General features: G+C 47.5%; 1 protein-coding gene across 2 annotated transcripts in view; it reads right to left on the minus strand.

The window, feature by feature from the left end:
• The window catches only part of larp4b (La ribonucleoprotein 4B), a 190,830-nt gene that overhangs the window by 111,970 nt on the left and 59,644 nt on the right, over positions 1 to 19,216 (minus strand). For both annotated transcript variants that reach the window (XM_072508268.1, XM_072508269.1), the window contains exons 3-4: positions 5,547 to 5,682; positions 2,662 to 2,826 (exon numbers count right to left, since the gene is read on the minus strand). In XM_072508268.1, coding sequence (XP_072364369.1) covers positions 2,662 to 2,826; positions 5,547 to 5,682 — 301 coding nt within the window. The remainder of the gene's footprint in view (positions 1 to 2,661; positions 2,827 to 5,546; positions 5,683 to 19,216) is intronic.

The raw sequence follows: 19,216 nt of genomic DNA on the forward strand, positions 1-19,216 counted from the left end.
TGACAATAAGCAATTTTCATTTCATTTTCATCGTTATCTTTTCAAAATGTTAATTTAGATTGTAACCTGGCAAGAAGCTTAAGCTTACCCATGTCATGAAAATAATCAACATATGGAATTTGTTACCAAGGAGAACACTGAAACCAAGGAGAACACTGAAACCAATGTGCTCCATGCATTCCTGGTGCTGTTCACTTCAGTTCAAAGTGGACACAACCGGAGACATGGTGGCCAAATCGTAGAAATCCACGCCATTAAAAATTGGCAAACATCACAACTAAAGCTGGGCCGATGGGCCTGTTTCCATATTGTAAACATCAATGACTCGATACATCTTTTCCCAAAGGTAGAGGAGTCTAGAACTAGAGGGCACAGGTGTACAGTGAGAGGAGAGCGATACAAAAGAGACCAGGGGGGAAATTTCGTCACACAGAGCAGCACGGTAGCACAAGCGGATAGCATTGTGGCTTCACAGCGCCAGGCTCCCAGGTTCGATTCCCCGCTGGGTCACTGTCTGTGTGGAGTCTGCACATTCTCCCAGTGTGTGCATGGGTTTCCTCCGGGTGCTCCGGTTTCCTCCCACAGTCCAAAGATGGGCAGGTTAGGTGGATTGGCCATGATAAATTGCCCTTAGTGACCAAAACGATTAGATGGGATTGGGTTACGGGGATAGGGTAGCAGTGTGGTCTTAAGTGGGTCGGTGCAGACTCGATGGGCCGAATGGCCTCCTTCTGCACTGTATGTTCTGTGTTCAGAGGGTCGTTAGCATCTAGAATGGGCTGCCAGAGGCAGTGGTAAAGGAGAGTATGATTTTTTCCTTTAAAAAGCACTTAGACAGTTACATGGGCCGAGTGGGTATACAGGGATATGGGCCAAACGCAGATAAGTGGGACTAGCTGAGTGATAGAAACTGGGCAGCAAGGACCAGCTGAACCGATGGGTCTGTTTCCATGTTGTAAACATTTTTTTTTTTTCATTTTTAAAAAGTATATTTTATTAAAGTTTTCAAACACAAATTTCCCCCTTACAAATCAACAAAAAACGGTAACATGATAACTGACAGATAACATTGTTTAAATAAAATAGTGAACTAACAAAATAACACGAAATAGTGCTTCCCTCCCCCTCCCCCCTTCACCCCATCTAGAACAAAAACAATTTACCCCCACCCCCTTCCCTCCCTCTGGGCTGCTGCTGCTGGCTATCTATTTTCCCCCTAACGTTCCGCTAGTCGTGGAACAGTTGCCACCGCCTGGTGAACCCGAGCCGATCAGCGCAAACTTCATCTGCTCCAGTTTTATGAACCCTGCCATATCGTTTATCCAGGCCTCCACGCCGGGGGTTTTCGGTTCCTTCCACATGAGTGCTACTCAGGACGCAAAGGCCACAATATCGGCCTCTTTCGCCTCCTGCACTCCCGGCTCATCCGCTACCCCAAATATAGCTAACCCCCAGCTTGGCTTGACCCGGACCTTCACCACCTTCGAGATCACTCCCGCCACTCCCCTCCAATACCCCCCAGTGCCAGACACGACCAAAACATGTGAGTGTGGTTCGCCGGGCTACCCCCGCACCGGTCCTCCACTCCGAAGAACCTGCTCAACCTCGCTCCCGTTATATGTGCTCTATTTAGCACCTTGGATCAGGCTAAGCCTGGCACACGAGGAAGAGGAATTTACCCTACTTAGGGCATCAGCCCACAAACCCTCCTCAATCTCCTCCCCTAGCTCTTCTTCCCATTTTCCTTTCAGCTCTTCTACCAGCTCCTCCCCCTCTTCTCATCTCCCGGTATATTTCGGACACTTTGCCCTCCCCGACCCACACCCCCGAAAGCACTCTATCCTGGATCCCCTGTGTTGGGAGCAGCGGAAAGTCCCTCACCTGTTGTCTTATGAACGCCCTCACCTGCATATACCTAAAGATGTTCCCCGGAGGCAGCTCGTACTTTTCCTCTAGCGCTCCCAAGCTCGCAAACGTCCCATCTATAAATAAGTCTCCCACTCTCCTAATTCCTGCCCGGTGCCAGCTCTGGAACCCTCCGTCCAACTTCCCTGGGGCAAACCTATGGTTGTTCCTGATCGGGGACCACACCGAGGCTCCCAACACACCCCTCTGTCGCCTCCATTGCCCCCAGATACTTAGTGATGCCGCCACCACTGGGTTCGTGGTAAACCTTTCCGGGGAGAGCGGTAGTGGCGCCGTCACCAGCGCTTTTAAGCTTGTTCCTTTACAGGATGCCATCTCCAGCCTTTTCCACGCCGCCCCCTCTCCCTCTATCATCCACTTACAGATCATCGCCACATTGGCGGCCCAGTAATAGTCACCCAAATTCGGCAACGCCAGTCCCCCTGTCCCTGCTACGTTGCAGAAACCCTCATTACCCTCGGGGCCTTCCCTGCCCACACGAAGCTCATGATGCTCCTATCTATTTTCTTGAAAAAGGCCTTAGTGATCAATATAGGGAGACATTGAAACACAAATGAAACACAAATAAGAACCTTGGGAGGTTGTAAACATTTATGACTCTAAGATGACAGAGTTATGCCAACTGGCCCTGTACACTGGGAAGTGCAAACAATGGAGCACGATACAAAATTTCGTGAAATGAACACAAGCCAAGAAAATCAATTTTATTAAACTTCAATGCTTTTTTTTTTTTACCTGCCTGTCTGGTTCCATGCATTGTCTCATATTCTGAGTAGAAAGAGTGTTCGCACTGGATTGTTACAGTATCCAGATCTGGTTGTTCAGAGGAAGGAACTGTCAGAGGGGGCTCCTGTGATGGACTTTGAAATGACTTGCCAGCAACGCCATTGGTCTCAAATCCTGTCAAACACAAAAAGAGACTTTTGTTTTACAATAAGCTAATCTTCATTGTCATCAATAGTCAAATTAGGGCACCGTGTTTGCTCTTTTCTACCACACACACATATGCAACCACCACCCACAACGCTCAATATTTTATTTTATGTAATTCTAAGCACAGGTAATTGATCCGTCCAACGTATCGGTTGCCCAACGTATCGGTTCAGGTTATTGATAGAATGGTGGGAACCGGAACAGCAGGACAGGCAAGTGGAGAGATTGGGGGGGAAAAGTGAGACTGAGATAAATATAGCGCATAGTAAGAGCAGGCAGAGGGAAGTCGCAGGGCTCAGCGGGACTGTAAGTTGTGGAGTGTGTTTACTTCAATGCAAGTATAAAAAGGTAAAACAGATGAACTGAGAGCCCGGATTACAGCATGGAACCATGATGAAATTGCAGCTTGATTGAGTTTTTTGAAGAGATGACAAAGAAAATTGATGAGGGAAGGGCTGTGGAAGTAGTTTATATGGATTTTAGTAAGGCATTTGACAACGTCCCACATGGGAGACTGGTACAAAAATTAAAATCACATGAGATTCGGGGTGGGCTGGCTAGATGGATACAGAACTGGCTTGGTTATAGAAGACAGTAGTGGTGAAAGGGTGTTTTTCTGAATGGAGATCTGTAGCTAGTGGTGTTCCGCAGGGATCAGTGCTGGCATCTCTGTTGTACGTAGTATATATAAATGATCTGGAGGAAAATGTGGGTGGTCTGATTAGTAAGTTTGCAGATGACACGAAGATTGGCGGAGTTGCTGATAGTGCAGAGGATGTCAGAAGATACAACAGGATATAGATAGATTGGAGACTTGGGCGCAGAAATGACAGTTGGAGTTTACTCCGGACAAATGCGAGGTGATGTATTTTGGAGGATCAAATCAAGGTTATGAATTGTACTGTAAGTGGCAGAACCCTTAGGAACATTAACATAGAGGGATCTGGGCATGCAAGTCCACAGTTCCCTAAAAGTGGCAACACAGGTGGCCAAGGTGATAAAGGAGGCATATGGTATGTTTGCTTTCATCAGCAGGGGCATTGAGTACAAGAGTTGGGAAATCATGTTGCAGCTATATAAAACCTTGGTTAGGCTGCATTTGGAGTATTGCGTGCAATTCTGGTCAACACATCATCAGAAGGACGTGGAACCTTTGGAGAGAGTGCAAAAAAGGTTCACTAGGATGTTGCCTGGTCTCGAGGGTGTTGGCTATGAGGGGAGGTTGAATAAACTAGGATTGTTTTCACTGGAAAGATGGAGGCTGAGGGGAGGCCTGATAGAGATCTACAAAATTATGAGAGGCATAGACAGGGTGGATAGTCGGAGGCTTTTTCCAGGGGTGAAAGTGTAAATTATAAGTGGGCACAGGTTCAAGGTGAGATGGGGAAGGTTTAAGGGAGATGTACGGAGTAAGTGTTTCATGCGGAGAGTGGTGGGTGCCTGGAACGCGCTGCCAGCGGATGTAGTGGAAGCAGGCACATTAGCAACATTTAAGAGGCATCAGGATGGATGCATGAATAGGGAGGAAATAGAGGGATACAGACCGAATAAGGGCAGAAAGTTTTTTTTTCAAGTTAAGGCGTCATCATCGACACAGTCTTGGAGGGCCAAAGGGCCTGTTCCTGTGCTGTACCTTTCTTTGTTCTTATGCATTTCGTCCCATCTGTCCTGGTAGGATTCGAACCCATGGCTCCTGAGCATTACCCTGGGTCTCTGGATTACTAGTCCACTGACAATACCACTCCGCCACTGCCTCCCCATGTTCCTTCTTGGCTCTTGAGCTGACGTCAACTGGGCCATCACCAATCACCTACATCAACCATTGCATATTCACCTTTGCCTCAACACTCGTTCTGCTGAAATTCTCAACTTAACATTTGTTGCTTCTAGACTCGAACCTGCCAATGCTTTCCTGGCTGATCAGCTACCTTGTGCCCTGCGTAATCAGAGGCTGTTCCAAAACCCTGCCCGGATCCCAAATTGCATTCACTTGAGCTTGCTCACCTATATTGGCTCTTGGCCCAGCAATGCCTTGATTTTAAAATAATAGAACACTACTACTCCAGGGGTACCTACATCTCAATGCCCCATAGCACAAGAATCACCAGCCTTCTGCTGCCCTCTTCATTTGCCAGTGCTTCTCCCAAGCCCTCCTCACTAAAGTATGTTATCTGCAGCCTTCTTACTTCTTTTTACACTTAACTGGGACCCCTTCCTGTCCCTGTCCAGGTATCGCCTGTTTGGGCCTCTCATAGTTCCTGGCCTGGGACTCTCGTCTTCAATGAAGCTCCATTCCCGGTCACACCATTTTCCCATTTTCTTTACGCAGTGTGTTGGGCCTGATCTTGGACGCAAGGAACTTAAAAATGCCGAACTGTATTATGTGCAGTGTGCTACCAACTTCAAGGCAAGTCTGGCTTTCATAACATGAGGCTCTGCATATTTTGTGCCCACAAAATTTGTAATTTGTTTTCCTTTCTAATACTACCATCGCACTAAAAGTATCGTAAAGTTCACTGTTATCTGTCAATAACCGTTTGCATTTATGGAGTGCATCTAATATAGCTAAACATTTCACCATGCACCTTTGACAAAGTAAATTGTTGAGGTTATTTCCAAAATGTTAATCAGCTGGCCATTTAATTGTATAGTGCCATAAAGAAAAAAGTCACCAGAAAATGTCATACCTTCTGGACAAGTATCAGGAGTCCCCAGCTGTTCTTCCCAAGTCTCACAGGCATTGCTTGCTGCAGCATCCAGATTTAGCACATGATTTGCCCAAACTTTGGCATTGGGATTCAGCTCCGAAACCTTGGCTGACTCCTATCAAATCAAGAAAAGGGTCCACTTTTTAAAAAACTCAGGCATACCAAATTTTAATAACAAGTTAAAATTCATACCAGTTAACTGTAAACCTGCAAGCTCAGACCAAAATACTGCAGCAGCTATAAAATGGTGCTCAAAACCATGAGCTTCTGAATTACTCACCACAGTACCAGTGACAATTTGTTTTAAACTAACCACTTACTGACAACCTCCTTAAAGTAGAATATAGTGCTTTTAGACACTTTACATATGCCCAAAAACTTGGTTTAAGAGGTAGCTTTTCAGAATCTAGGGAGGGCAGAGCAGTTTTACACATGGAGCTCTACAGGGTAAATCTAAAGCACCACAAATGAGCCAGGCATACTGCAGATAGGGGCAATTATGCCAGTATTTACATGCTCCCTCTTTGGTAGAAAGTGATGAAAATCTAATTCAACTGCACTATCCTTTGCCGCAATTTTCCTCCACTGAAATTTATCTATTCTTCCTTGAAAACATAAATTGGTCCTTGCTTCAATTCCATGCTCTAGACTTGTATAACCTACTTTTTGAAAAAAACTTCTCTCATCAGTGAACATAGATGAGTGAACAATGCTCTAATAACTGAAGGCCAGAAGAGGAAGCGTTGGTAGTTAAGAGTTATTAATCAGGGAACAAGTTTTGAGAGACAAGAAAAAGAAAAATCCTGCCCCCCGTTAGTGGGCAGCTGACCACACACACCCAAACCTGTATGGCTGGTAGTTTTTTTATTCTTTAAATTCTTGATTGGATTGTTATTTTTCTTCTCGACATTGGATTCCTCACACTTAATCTTGCTTATTTTGGTGATGCACTTTTACACATGTGCATTCAAGCTCAGCTATGTTTCTCCTACCCAGTCTGTGATGAAAATATACAGCACTGTCATTGCAAATTTCTCAGCCAACAAAGTGATATGCTTCACCGAAACATAAAATAGACATTTAAATAGAATGAATTCTCGGGTCACAATTAACCTACAAACTATAGCAATTCTTAATGTGCTGACAAATTTCTGTTTTCCTCGTCACTGTATAATTTCAAACCAATTTGAGGTCAGTATTCCAAAAGAGAAAATGGCGGAAAATCTCAGCAGGTCTGGCAGCACCTGCAAGGAGAAAAAAGAGCTTGCGTTTCGAGTCCAGATGACCCTTTGTCAAAGCTTTTGGTTTCAGATTCCAGCATCCGCAGTAATTTGCTTTTATCCAGAGGTTAGTATTCTTTCTATCCACAGTAAAATGTGATATGCACAGTACACATTCACTAAATAGAGAATCTTAAGGATCAGTGACAGTCGGACAGAAGACCAAAACACCCATCAAATAGTGCAAGGTTTGGGATCTTCACCAAGAACCCTGACGCACAATAGTTTTCAATTTCACACTGTAACGACTTCCGGGTGCGGCGATGACCAGCTAAGTCGCACGTTTCGGCAGCTCCCGGTGGAACGGACTTTTGGGCTCTTAATAGGAGCCCCATCGGCAATTTTAACAGCAAATAACACTGTGCGGTAATCCAGAAGGGAATCCCCCCCCCGGACACGGATGGAAAAAAAAGAGGGGAAAGTAGCCGGATTGCGGTGGATCCTCAAGAGCAGCGGCCAGGAAGGCAGGCACAAAGCAAGATGGCGTCGGAAGAAGGCAGTTTAATATGGGGCCCCGAACCAACAAGAGTTCCTGCGGCGTTGCGTAGATGAACTCAAAAAGGAGATGAAGAAGGAGCTGTTGGCCCCGATATTACAAGCGATTGAGGGGCTAAAGGAGGAGCAAAAGACCCAGGAACAGGAGCTTCAGGTCGTGAAGGCAAAGGCTGCTGAGAATGAGGACGACATACAGGGCCTGGTGGTGAAAACGGAGATCCACGAGGCACAACATAAAAGATGTGTGGAAAGGCTGGAGGTGCTGGAGAACAATGCGAGGAGGAAGAACTTAAGGATTCTTGGTCTTCCTGAAGGTGCAGAGGGGGCGGACGTCGGGGCATATGTGAGCATGATGCTGCATTCGTTAATGGGATCGGAGGCCCCGACGGGTCCGCTGGAGGTGGAGGAAGCCTATCGAGTTATGGCGCGAAGACCGAGGGCTGGAGAAACTCCTCGAGCAATAGTTGTGAGATTTCTCCGATACAAGGACAGAGAGATGATCCTCAGATGGGCCAAGAAAACTCGGAACAGTAGGTGGGAGAATGCGGTGATCCGCATGTATCAAGATTGGAGTGCGGAGGTGGCGAGAAGGAGGGCAAGCTTTAATCGGGCCAAGGCGGCGTTGCATAAAAGGAAGGTCAAATTTGGAATGTTGCAGCCGGCGAGACTGTGGGTCACACATCTAGGGAAACACCACTATTTCGAAACGGCAGACGAAGCGTGGACATTTATTGCCGAGGAGAAGCTGGAGTGAGCGGGCCAGAAGAAAAAGAACGTTTGGGACAAAAGGGGGGGGGGGAAGCAGAGGTCAGCCAGAGTTTGCTGACTTCTGGGAGCAACATGGGGGGTGCAATTACGCTAGCTTGGGATCTAGCGGGGGGGGGGGGGTTAACTGGGTTGCTGCTGCTGGGAAGGGGAGCTGGTATGGGGGGGGGGGGGGTGCCGCCTGGGGGGGGAGATACAGCTACGTGGGAACCGGGTGAGGAGCTGGATTGAAAAAGGAAATGGCTAGTCGTCAAGGGGGGGGGGGGGGGGGGGGGGGTGGTAAAGAGCCCCCCAACCCGGTTGATCACGTGGAATGTGAGAGGGCTGAACGGGCCGATTAAGAGGGCACAGGTACTCGCACACCTAAAGAAACTTAAGGCAGATGTGGTTATGCTTCAGGAGACGCATCTGAAGCTGACAGACCAGGTTAGACTTCGCAAAGGATGGGTGGGGCAGGTGTTTCATTCAGGGCTGGATGCAAAAAACAAGGGGGTGGCCATACTAGTGGGGAAGCGGGTAATGTTTGAGGCAAAGACTATAGTGGCAGATACGTGATGGTGAGTGGCAAACTGCAAGGGGAGGCGGTGGTATTGGTGCACGTGTATGCCCCGAACTGGGATGATGCCAATTTTATGAGGCGTATGTTAGGACGCATCCTGGACCTAGAGGCAGGAAAGTTGGTAATGGGTGGAGACTTTAATACGGTGCTGGACAGATCGAGATCCAGGACCGGAAGGAGGCAGGCTGCAGCTAGGGTGTTTAAGGATTTTATGGTGCAGATGGGTGGAGTAGATCCCTGGAGATTTAGTAGACCTAGGAGTAAGGAGTTTTCGTTTTTCTCCTATGTACATAAAGTATTTTCACGAATAGATTTTTTTGTTTTGGGAAGGGCACTGATCCCAAAGGTGACGGGGACAGAGTACACGGCTATAGCCATCTCGGATCATGCTCCACACTGGGTGGACCTGGAGATAGGGGAAGAAAAACAACAGCTTCCACCCTGGAGAATGGACATGGGATTACTGGCAGATGAGGGGGGTTGTTTAAGGGCGAGGGGGTGTATTGAAAGGTACTTGGAAATTAATGATAATGGGGAGGTACAGGTGGGAGTGGTCTGGGAGGCACTGAAGGCAGTGGTTAGAGGGGAGCTGATATCTATTAGGGCACATAAAGGAAAGCAGGAGGGTAGGGAAAGGGAGCGGTTGTTGAAAGAACTGCTGAGGGTGGACAGACAATACGCGGAGGCACCGGAGGAGGGACTATACAGGGAAAGGCAAAGGCTACATATAGAGTTTGACTTGTTGACTACGGGTAAGGCAGAGGCATAATGGAGGAAGGCACAGGGTGTACAGTACGAATATGGGGAGAAGGCGAGTAGGTTGTTGGCCCACCAACTGAGGAAAAGGGGAGCAGCGAGAGAGATGGGGGGGGGGGGGGGGGTGAGAGATGAGGAGGGGGAGATGGAGCGGGGAGCGGAGAGAGTGAATGGAGTGTTCAAGTATGAAAGATTATATGAAGCGCAGCCCCCGGACGGGAAGGAGAGAATGATGTGCTTTCTGGATCAGCTGGAATTTCCTAAGGTGGAGGAACAGGAGAGAGTGGGGCTGGGAGCACAGATTGAGACGGAGGAAGTAGTGAAAGGGATTGGAAGCATGCAGGCGGGGAAGGCCCCGGGACCAGACGGATTCCCAGTTGAATTCTATAAGAAATATTTGGACTTGCTGGCCCCGCTACTGATGAGAACCTTTAATGAGGCGAGGGAAAGGGGGCAGCTGCCCCCGACTAAGTCAGGGGCAACGATATCGCTCCTCCTAAAGAAGGAAAAAGTCCCGCTGCAATGCGGGTCATACAGGCCCATTTCCCTCCTGAATGTGGATGCTAAGATCCTGGCCAAGGTAATGGCAATGAGGATAGAGGATTGTGTCCCGGGGGTGGTCCATGAGGACCAAACTGGGTTTGTGAAGGGGAGACAGCTAAATACAAATATACGGAGGCTGCTAGGGGTAATGATGATGCCCCCACCAGAGGGGGAAGCGGAGATAGTGGTGGCGATGGATGCCGAGAAAGCATTTAATAGAGTGGAGTGGGATTATTTGTGGGAGGTGTTGAGGAGATTTGGCTTTGGGGACGGGTATATCAGGTGGGTACAGTTGCTGTATAGGGCCCCGATGGCGAGCGTGGTCACGAATGGACGGGGGTCTGACTATTTTCGACTCCATAGAGGGACGAGGCAGGGATGTCCTCTATCCCCGTTATTGTTTGCACTGGCGATTGAACCCCTGGCCATGGCACTGAGGGGTTCCAGGAAGTGGAGGGGAGTACTTGGGGGGGGGGGGGGGGGGGGGGGGGGGGGAAGAGAGAAAGAAGATCACCGGGTATCTCTATATGCGGACGATTTGTTGCTATATGTGGCGGACCCGGCCGAGGGGATGCCAGAGATAATGCGGATACTTGGGTTGGGGAGTTTGGGGATTTTTCAGGGTATAAACTGAACATGGGGAAAAGTGAGTTATTTGTGGTGCACCCAGGGGAGCAGAGCAGAGAGATAGAGGATTTACCGTTGAGGAAGGTAACAAGGGACTTCCGGTACCTGGGGATCCAGATAGCCAAGAATTGGGGTACATTACATCGGCTTAATTTAACACGGTTGGTGGATCAGATGGAGGAGGATTTCAAGAGATGGGACATGGTGTCCTTGTCATTGGCAGGTAGGGTGCAGGCGGTTAAAATGGTGGTCCTTCCGAGATTCCTTTTTGTGTTCCAGTGCCTCCCGGTGGTGATCACGAAGGCTTTTTCAAAAGAATTGAGAAGAGCATTATGAGTTTTGTGGGCTGGGAAGACCCCGAGAGTGAGGCGGGGATTCTTGCAGCGTAATAGGGACGGGGGGGGGGCTGGCACTACCGAGCCTAAGTGAGTACTACTGGGCCGCCAATGTTTCAATGGTGTGTAAGCGGATGGGAGAAGTGGAGGGAGCGGCGTGGAAGAGAATGGAGAGGGCGTCCTGCAAGGAGACTAGCCTGCAAGCAATGGTGACGGCGCCGTTGCCGTTCTCACCAAAGAAATACACCACAAGCCCGGTGGTGGTGGCTACATTGAGAATTTGGGGGCAGTGGAGACGGCATAGGGGAGGGACGGGAGCCTCGGTGCGGTCCCCGATAAGAAACAATCATAGGTTCGTTCCGGGGAGAACGGATGGGGGATTTGGAGCATGGCAAAGAGCTGGGGTAGTACAATTAAGAGATCTATTTGTAGATGGGACGTTTGGGAGCGCTGACGGAGAAATATGGGTTGCCCCAAGGGAATGCATTTCGCTATATGCAATTGAGGGCTTTTGTGAGGCAACAGGTGAGGGAATTCCCGCAGCTCCCGACGCAGAAAGTGCAGGATAGAGTGATCTCAGAGACATGGGTGGGGGACGGTAAGGTAGCGGACATATACAGGGAGATGAGGGACGAGGGGGAGATCATGGTAGATGAGCTGAAAGGGAAATGGGAAGAAGAACTGGGGGAGGAGATTGAGGAGGGGCTATGGGCGGATGCCCTACGTAGGGTAAACTCATCGTCCTCGTGTGCCAGGCTAAGCCTGATACAATTTAAGGTGTTACACAGGGCGCATATGACTGGAGCACGGCTTAGTAAATTTTTTGGGGTAGAGGATAGGTGTGCGAGATGCTCGAGGCGCCCAACGAATCACACCCACATGTTCTGGTCATGCCCAGTACTACAGGGGTTCTGGGTGGGGGTGGCAAAGGTGCTTTCGAAGGTGGTGGGGGTCCGGGTCGAACCAAGCTGGGGGTAGGCTATATTTGGGGTTGCAGAAGAGCCGGGAGTGCAGGAGGGGAGAGAGGCTGACGTGTTGGCCTTTGCATCCCTTGTAGCCCGGCGCAGGATATTGTTAATGTGGAAGGAAGCTAAGCCCCCGGGGGTGGAGACCTGGATAAACGATATGGCAGGGTTCATAAAGTTAGAACGGATTAAGTTAGTGTTAAGGGGGTCCGCTCAGGGTTCACCAGGCGGTGGCAACCGTTCGTCAACTACCTCACAGAAAGATAGAGGGAATGGAAAAGAAGTAGATAACAGCAGCAACCCAGGGGGGAGGGGGGGGGGGGGGGCGGGAGGGATCGGATGGACTCTCAGGGATGTTATTGTACATGTATAGGTATTTGGTATATGTAGTTGTATATTGGACTGTTGGACTGTAATTTGGGAGAGTAGTTATTTTGGACAAGGCAGTTGCCATTTAGTTTTGTTTTTGTTTACATACATTATTTATTTGTTTAAAACTGGCCACGGCTATTTATATTGCTTTATTGTTGTGTAAAAGAAACACTACGTATTGTTATGTTTGGCCAAAAAACGCGAATAAAATATATTTAAAAAATAAAAAAAATTTCACACTGTAACCCAAATCCCATTGTGACCATGCACTTGAAAAGGAGCACATGTCTATTTTTACAAAGGGTTCAGCAAAACCTCTTGGGAACACCACAACGCTCATAAACACCAATGAGTTGAGATGCCAATTTAGTATGCCATCTGGTTTATTTAAACAGGTTATTTTGCAAAATTAAAATTTGTCTATTATTCTGTATTGAACTGACATGCTCAGCTCATCCACCACTATAACTTACTGAACTACTGCTTATCTAGGAGCTATGGGACAGTAAAGCAATTTAGATGCCTACATGCACCAATCTAAGGTTCTGCAGAGTCAAAGTGTAATAGAATACTGGCATTTACCTCGGGAGTTAGAATTCAACCATGAGGAAGTGACGCTTCACTTGACCAGAGCCTTGTGCAGACCCCACTGGAATTCTGCATGCAATTTGTGCATAAAAACTCAGGAATTACATCTTGGCCTGGAAAGTGATGCAATGCTGTACAGATTGGCTGTAATGATGCCCGGGCTCAAAAACTTTGAATTATGAAGAGATTGCAATAATTGGTTTGCAATCCCTCCAGTTTAGATGGTTGAAGGGTGATCGAATTTAAGTGTTCAATGGTACAAAACAGCCATCAGCTTACCCCTTATGTCAAGGATGACTCTTTCCTGCAGATGGCTAGGTCAGTGTCATCAGTGAGATGTCAATGTTGGCTATGGGGTGACAGGTGGCTTAAGGCCCATCAGTATTTCAGGCTTTCCCAAAAAGGGTTGATAAGAGGTGGCAGCAGATTGCTGACTTAAGCAGCTGCACTCTTTCCATCTTTTTTATTGTCTTCTCTGTGGTTGCTCATGTTGTGTGGGCGGTCACAACAACATTTTTGATGATGAGTCGCCATTTTGGTCATCCTTTTCCAATGTGTTGGGATTGTATTTGAAACATTTCCTTTGAATGGGCCCCTTAGCTTAGTTCTAACTTGAAGAATTGCCTCTGTACCCCCTAGTTCACATTCTTCAAAACAGAACAAAAACAAAACTTGACTCAACTCCTTCTACACCAAGGGTGATGTGGCTCATGCAAGCTGTCCAAGCTTCAGCATCTTAGAGAAGCAGAAGAATCACTGCCTGATAGACACCGCGGTGATTTAGTGTCGGGTCTGACATCATTATTCGAAAAAAAACTCTTGTGCTTAATTAACATTGGATTCGATGGCTTCTCCAATCAATGTCAGTTTTTTGGGATACATACTTTCCAAGCTTCGAGAAATGAAGCACATTTTCCAACACTTCACTATGGATCGCAATTGAGGGTGTTGGATGTGATATATTTGGTGTTGGGTAGTAGAGAACTGTTGTAATTCTCTAGATTGAGCACCAACGTATGCCATCAGCTCTATTACAGAATTGGTTGCCTTCAGAACATAGAACATTACATTACAGCACAGTACAGGCCCTTCGGCCCTCGATGTTGCGTCAACCTGTGAAACCACTCTAAAGCCCATCTACACTATTCCCTTATCGTCCATATGTCTATCCAATGACCATTTGAATGCCCTTAGTGTTGGCGAGTCCACTACTGTTGCAGGCAGTGAATTTCACGCCCTTACTACTCTGAGTAAAGAACCTACCTCTGACATCTGTCCTATATCCATCTCCCCTCAATTTAAAGCTATGTCCCCTCGTGCTAGACATCACCATCCAAGGAAGAAGGCTCTCACTGACCACCCTATCCAATCCTCTGATCATCTTGTAGGCCTCAATTAAGTCACCTCTTAACCTTCTTCTCTCTAACGAAAACAGCCTCAAGTCCCTCAGCCTTTCCGCATAAGATCTTCCCTCCATACCAGGCAACATTCTGGTAAATCTCCTCTGCACCCTTTCCAATGCTTCCACATCTTTCCGATAATGCGGCGACCAGAATTGCACGCAATACTCCAAATGCGGCCGCACCAGAGTTTTGTACAGCTGCAACATGACCTCATGGCTCCGAAACTCAATCCCCCTACCAATAAAAGCTAACACACCGTACGCCTTCTTCACAACCCTCTCAATCTGGGTGGCAACTTTCAGGGATCTATGTACATTGACACCAAGATCTCTCGGCTCATCCACACTGACAAGAATCTTACCATTAGCCCAGTACTCTGTCTTCCTGTTATTCCTTCCACAATGAATCACCTCACACTTTTCTGCATTAAACTCCATTTGCCACCTCTCATCCCAGTGCTGCAGCTTATCTATGTCCCTCTAACTTGTAACATCCTTCCGCACTGTCCACAACTCCACCGACTTTAGTGTCATCTTCAAATTTACTCACCCATCCTTCTACGCCCTCCTCCAGGTCATTTATAAAAATGACAAACAGCAGTGGCCCCAAAACAGATCCTTGTGGTACACCTCTCGTAACTGGAGTCCAGTCTGAACATTTCCCATCAGCCACCACCCTTTGTCTTCTTACAGCTAGCCAATTTCTGATCCAAACTGCTAAATCACCCTGAATCCCATGCCTCCGTATTTTCTGCAGTAGCCTACTGTGGGGAACCTCATCAAACGCTTTACTGAAATCCATATACACCACATTAACTGCTTTACCCTCATCCACCTGTTTGGTCAACTTCTCAAAGAACTCAATAAGGTTTGTGAGGCACGACCTACCCTTCACAAAACCGTGTTGACTATCTCTAATCAAATTATTCCTTTCCAGATGATTATACATCCCATCTCTTATAAAGCTTTCCAAGATTTTGCCCACAACAGAAGTAAGGCTCACTGGTCTATAGTTACTGGGGTTGTCTCTACTCCCCTTCTTGAACAAGGGGACATCATTTGCTATCCTCCAGTCTTCTGGCACTATTCCTGTAGACAAAGAGGACTTAAAGATCAAAGCCAAAGGCTCAGCAATCTCCTCCCTAGCTTCCCAGAGAATCCTAGGAGAAATCACATCCAGCCCGGGGGACATATCTAGTTTCACACTTTCCAGAATTGCTAACACCTCCTCCTTATGAACCTCGAGCCCATCTAGTCTAGTAGCCTGAATCGCAGTATTCTCCTCGACAACATTGTCTTTTTCCTGTGTGAATACTGACGAAAAATATTCATTTAGCACCTCTCCTATCTCCTCGGACTCCAAGCACAACTTCCCACTACTGTCCTTGACTGGACCTACTCTTACCCTAGTCATTTGTTTATTCCGGACATATCTATAGAAAGCTTTAGGGTTATCCTTGATCCTACCTGCCAAAGACTTCTCATGTCCCCATCTGGCTCTTCTTAGCTCTCTCTTTAGGTCCTTCCTAGCTAACGTAACTCTCGAGCGCCCTAACTGAACCTTCATGTCCCATCTTTACATAAGCCTCCTTCTTCCTCTTGACAAGTGTTTCAACTGCTTTAGTAAACCATGGTTCACTTGCTCGACCACTTCCTCCCTGCCAGACAGGTACATACTTAACAAGGACACGCAGTAGCTGTTCCTTGAACAAGCTCCACATTTCCGTTGTGCCCATCCCCTGCAGTTTTCCTCTCCATCCGATGCATCCTAAGTCTTGCCTCATCGCATCATAATTGCCTTTCCCCCAGATATAACTCTTGCCCTATGGTATAAACCTATCCCTTTTCATCACTAAAGTAAACGTAATCGAATCGTGGTCACTATCACCAAAGTGCTCACCTACCTCCAAATCTAACACCTGGCCTGGTTCATTACCCAGTACCAAATCCAATATGGCCTCGCCTCTCGTTGGCCTATCTACATACTGTATCAGGAAACCCTCCTGCACACATTGGACAAAAACAGACCCATCTGAAGTACTCGAACTATAGCATTGCCAGTCAATATTTGGAAAGTTAAAGTCCCCCATAAAAACTACCCTGTTGCTTTCGCTCCTATCCAGAATCATCTTTGCAATCCTTTCCTCTACATCTCTGCAACTTTTCGGAGGCCTATAGAAAACCCCTAACAGGTTGACCTCTCCTTTCCTGTTTCTAACCTCAGCCCATACTACCTCAGTAGACGAGTCCTCATCAAACGTCCTTTCTGCCACCGTAATACGGTCCTTGACTAACAATGCCACCCCTCCCCCTCTTTTACCACCTTCCCTGAGATAACTGAAATACCTAAACCCCGGCACCTGCAACAACCATTCCTGTCCCTGCTCTATCCATGTCTCCGAAATGGCCACAACATCGAAGCCCCAGGTACCAACCCATGCCACAAGTTCACCCACCTTAGTCCGGATGCTCCTGGCTTTGAAGAAGGCACACTTTAAACCACCTTCCTGTCTGCCGGTACACTCCTGCAACTTTGAAACCTTACTCATGACCTGACTACGCTCAACCTCCTGTATACTGGAGCTACAATTCAGGTTACCAAGCCCCTGCTGAACTAGTTTAAACCCACCTGAAGAGCAATAGCAAATTTCCCTCCAAGGATATTGGTACCCCTCTGGTCCAGGTATAGACCATCCCGTTTGTATAGGTCCCACCGACCCCAGAATGAGCCCCAATTATCCAGAAATCTGAAACCCTCCCTCCTGCACCATCCCTGTAGGTACGTGTTCAACTCCTCTCTCTCCATATTCCTCATCTCGCTAGCACGTGGCACGGGTAACAACCCAGAGATAATAACTCTGTCCTAGATCTAAGTTTCCACCCTAGCTCCCTGAATTCCTGCCTTACATCCCGATCCATTTTCCTACCTATGTCGTTGGTACCTATGTGGACCACGACTTGGGGCTGCTCCCCCTCCCCCTTAAGGATCCCGAAAACATGATCCGAGACATCACGCACCCTGGCACCTGGGAGGCAACACACCAACTCACACCAGTCTCTCTCGTTCCCACAGAATCTCCTATCTATCCCCCTAACTATGGAGTCTCCAATGACTAATGCTCTACTCCTCTCCCCCTTTCCCTTCTGAGCAACAGGGACAGACTCTGTGCCAGAGACCTGTACCCCATGGCTTACCATTGCTAAGTGCCCCCCCCCTCCAACAGTATCCAAAGCGATATACTTGTTACTAAGGGGAACGACCACAGGAGTCCCTGTACTGACTGCTTCCTCCCAGCCCCTCACACAGTCACCCATCTATCTTTATTCTTCGGAGTAACTACATCCCTGAAGCTTCTATCTATGACCACCTCTGCCTCCCGAATGATCCGAAGTTCATCCAGCTCCAGTTCCCTAATGTGGTTTCTGAGGAGCTGGAGATGGGTGCACTTCCCACAGATGAAATCAGCAGGGACACTGACGGCGTCCCTCACCTCAAACATTCTGCAGGAGGAACATTGCATTACCATCCCTGCCATCCCCTCTAGATAAAAAAAGAAAGAAAGAGCTTACCTGTTATTCACTCCCCTTCTCAGCAAGCACTCTCAGCAACCTCTGCGCCCCGCACGATAACACCGGAGGGAAATAAAAGAAAAGCTACTTACCAGTCACCAGCCCGTCCCTTACCTGCAGGCTGTGACGTCACGGTTCAACTTCTTTCGACTTCTACCTGCCTTCGAACCTTCCTCTTGAGCTTAACAGCAGTTGTTTTTTTGGTTAGAGGAGGGGGTAGGGAGGGAAACACTGAAGAAGTGTCTTGGGTTTAAGTGTCACTTGAAAGCAGCTCCTCCACAAACCACCTTCAAGTTAGGGTGAGCACACGGAAGTAGGCAAATTTCCCCCGCAACTGCCAATCAGCATCTCCGCTCTACTGCCCTCTGCTTGGTTTTGATCTTCAACCAATTGAGTTTGAAAAATTTACCATCAACGCAATAAATTATTTCTACACTGGGGCACTTTGTCAGTAGCACGTGCTGCTGCAAGAAATATCAAAATTAGTGTTGGTTCAACACACCCTTGTCTGATACCCATTTTGACAGGTATGGGGGGGTCTGTGCTGCAGTGATCAGATTGTACTGTGATTGGCATATTGTCATAAGAACATAAGAACTAGGGGCAGGAGTAGGCCATCTGGCCCCTCGAGCCTGCTCCGCCATTCAATGAGATCATGGCTGGTCTTTTTGGACTCAGCTCCACTTTCCGGCCCAAACACCATAACTTCCTTAATCCCTTTATTCATCAAAACACTATTTATCTTTATCTTAAAAACATTTAATGAAGGAGCCTCAACTGCTTCACTGGGCAAGGAATTCCAGAGATTCACAACCCTTTGGATGAAGAAGTTCCTCCTAAACTCAGTCGTAAATCTACTTCCCCTTATTTTGAGGCTATGCCCCTTAGTTATATCTATTCCCTTCATAATTTTATACGTTTCTACAAGATTCCCCCCCCCCCCCCGCATCCTTCCAAATTCCAACGAGTACAGTCCCAGTCTACTCAACCTATCCTCTTAATCCAACACCTTCAACTCTGGGATTAATCTAGTGAATCTCCTCTGCACATCCTCCAGCGCCAGTACGTCCTTTCTCAGGTAAGGAGACCAAAACTGAACACAATACTCCAGGTGTGGCCTCACTAACACCATCATGTAAGCTAGACATCTATAAATTGTTGTAGCATCTTCCAGAGGGCAGTCAATTCATCGGAGCAAAGTCAATCAAATAAAGCCATGTACAAAGGGATGTTCAGTTCTTTGCACTTTCGCGGAGGTCAGCAGGCTGCGAAGATCATGACAATGTTCCTCTCGTGGGTTGGGAGCCAGACTAGGACTCCGAAAGAACTTCCTCAGGAATTGATGATTTAAGTAACCAACAGGACTTGGCCAACAATCAGGAGTCCTGTAGT

The sequence above is a fragment of the Scyliorhinus torazame genome, chromosome 6 (assembly GCF_047496885.1).
Source record: "Scyliorhinus torazame isolate Kashiwa2021f chromosome 6, sScyTor2.1, whole genome shotgun sequence".
Taxonomy (NCBI): domain Eukaryota; kingdom Metazoa; phylum Chordata; class Chondrichthyes; order Carcharhiniformes; family Scyliorhinidae; genus Scyliorhinus; species Scyliorhinus torazame.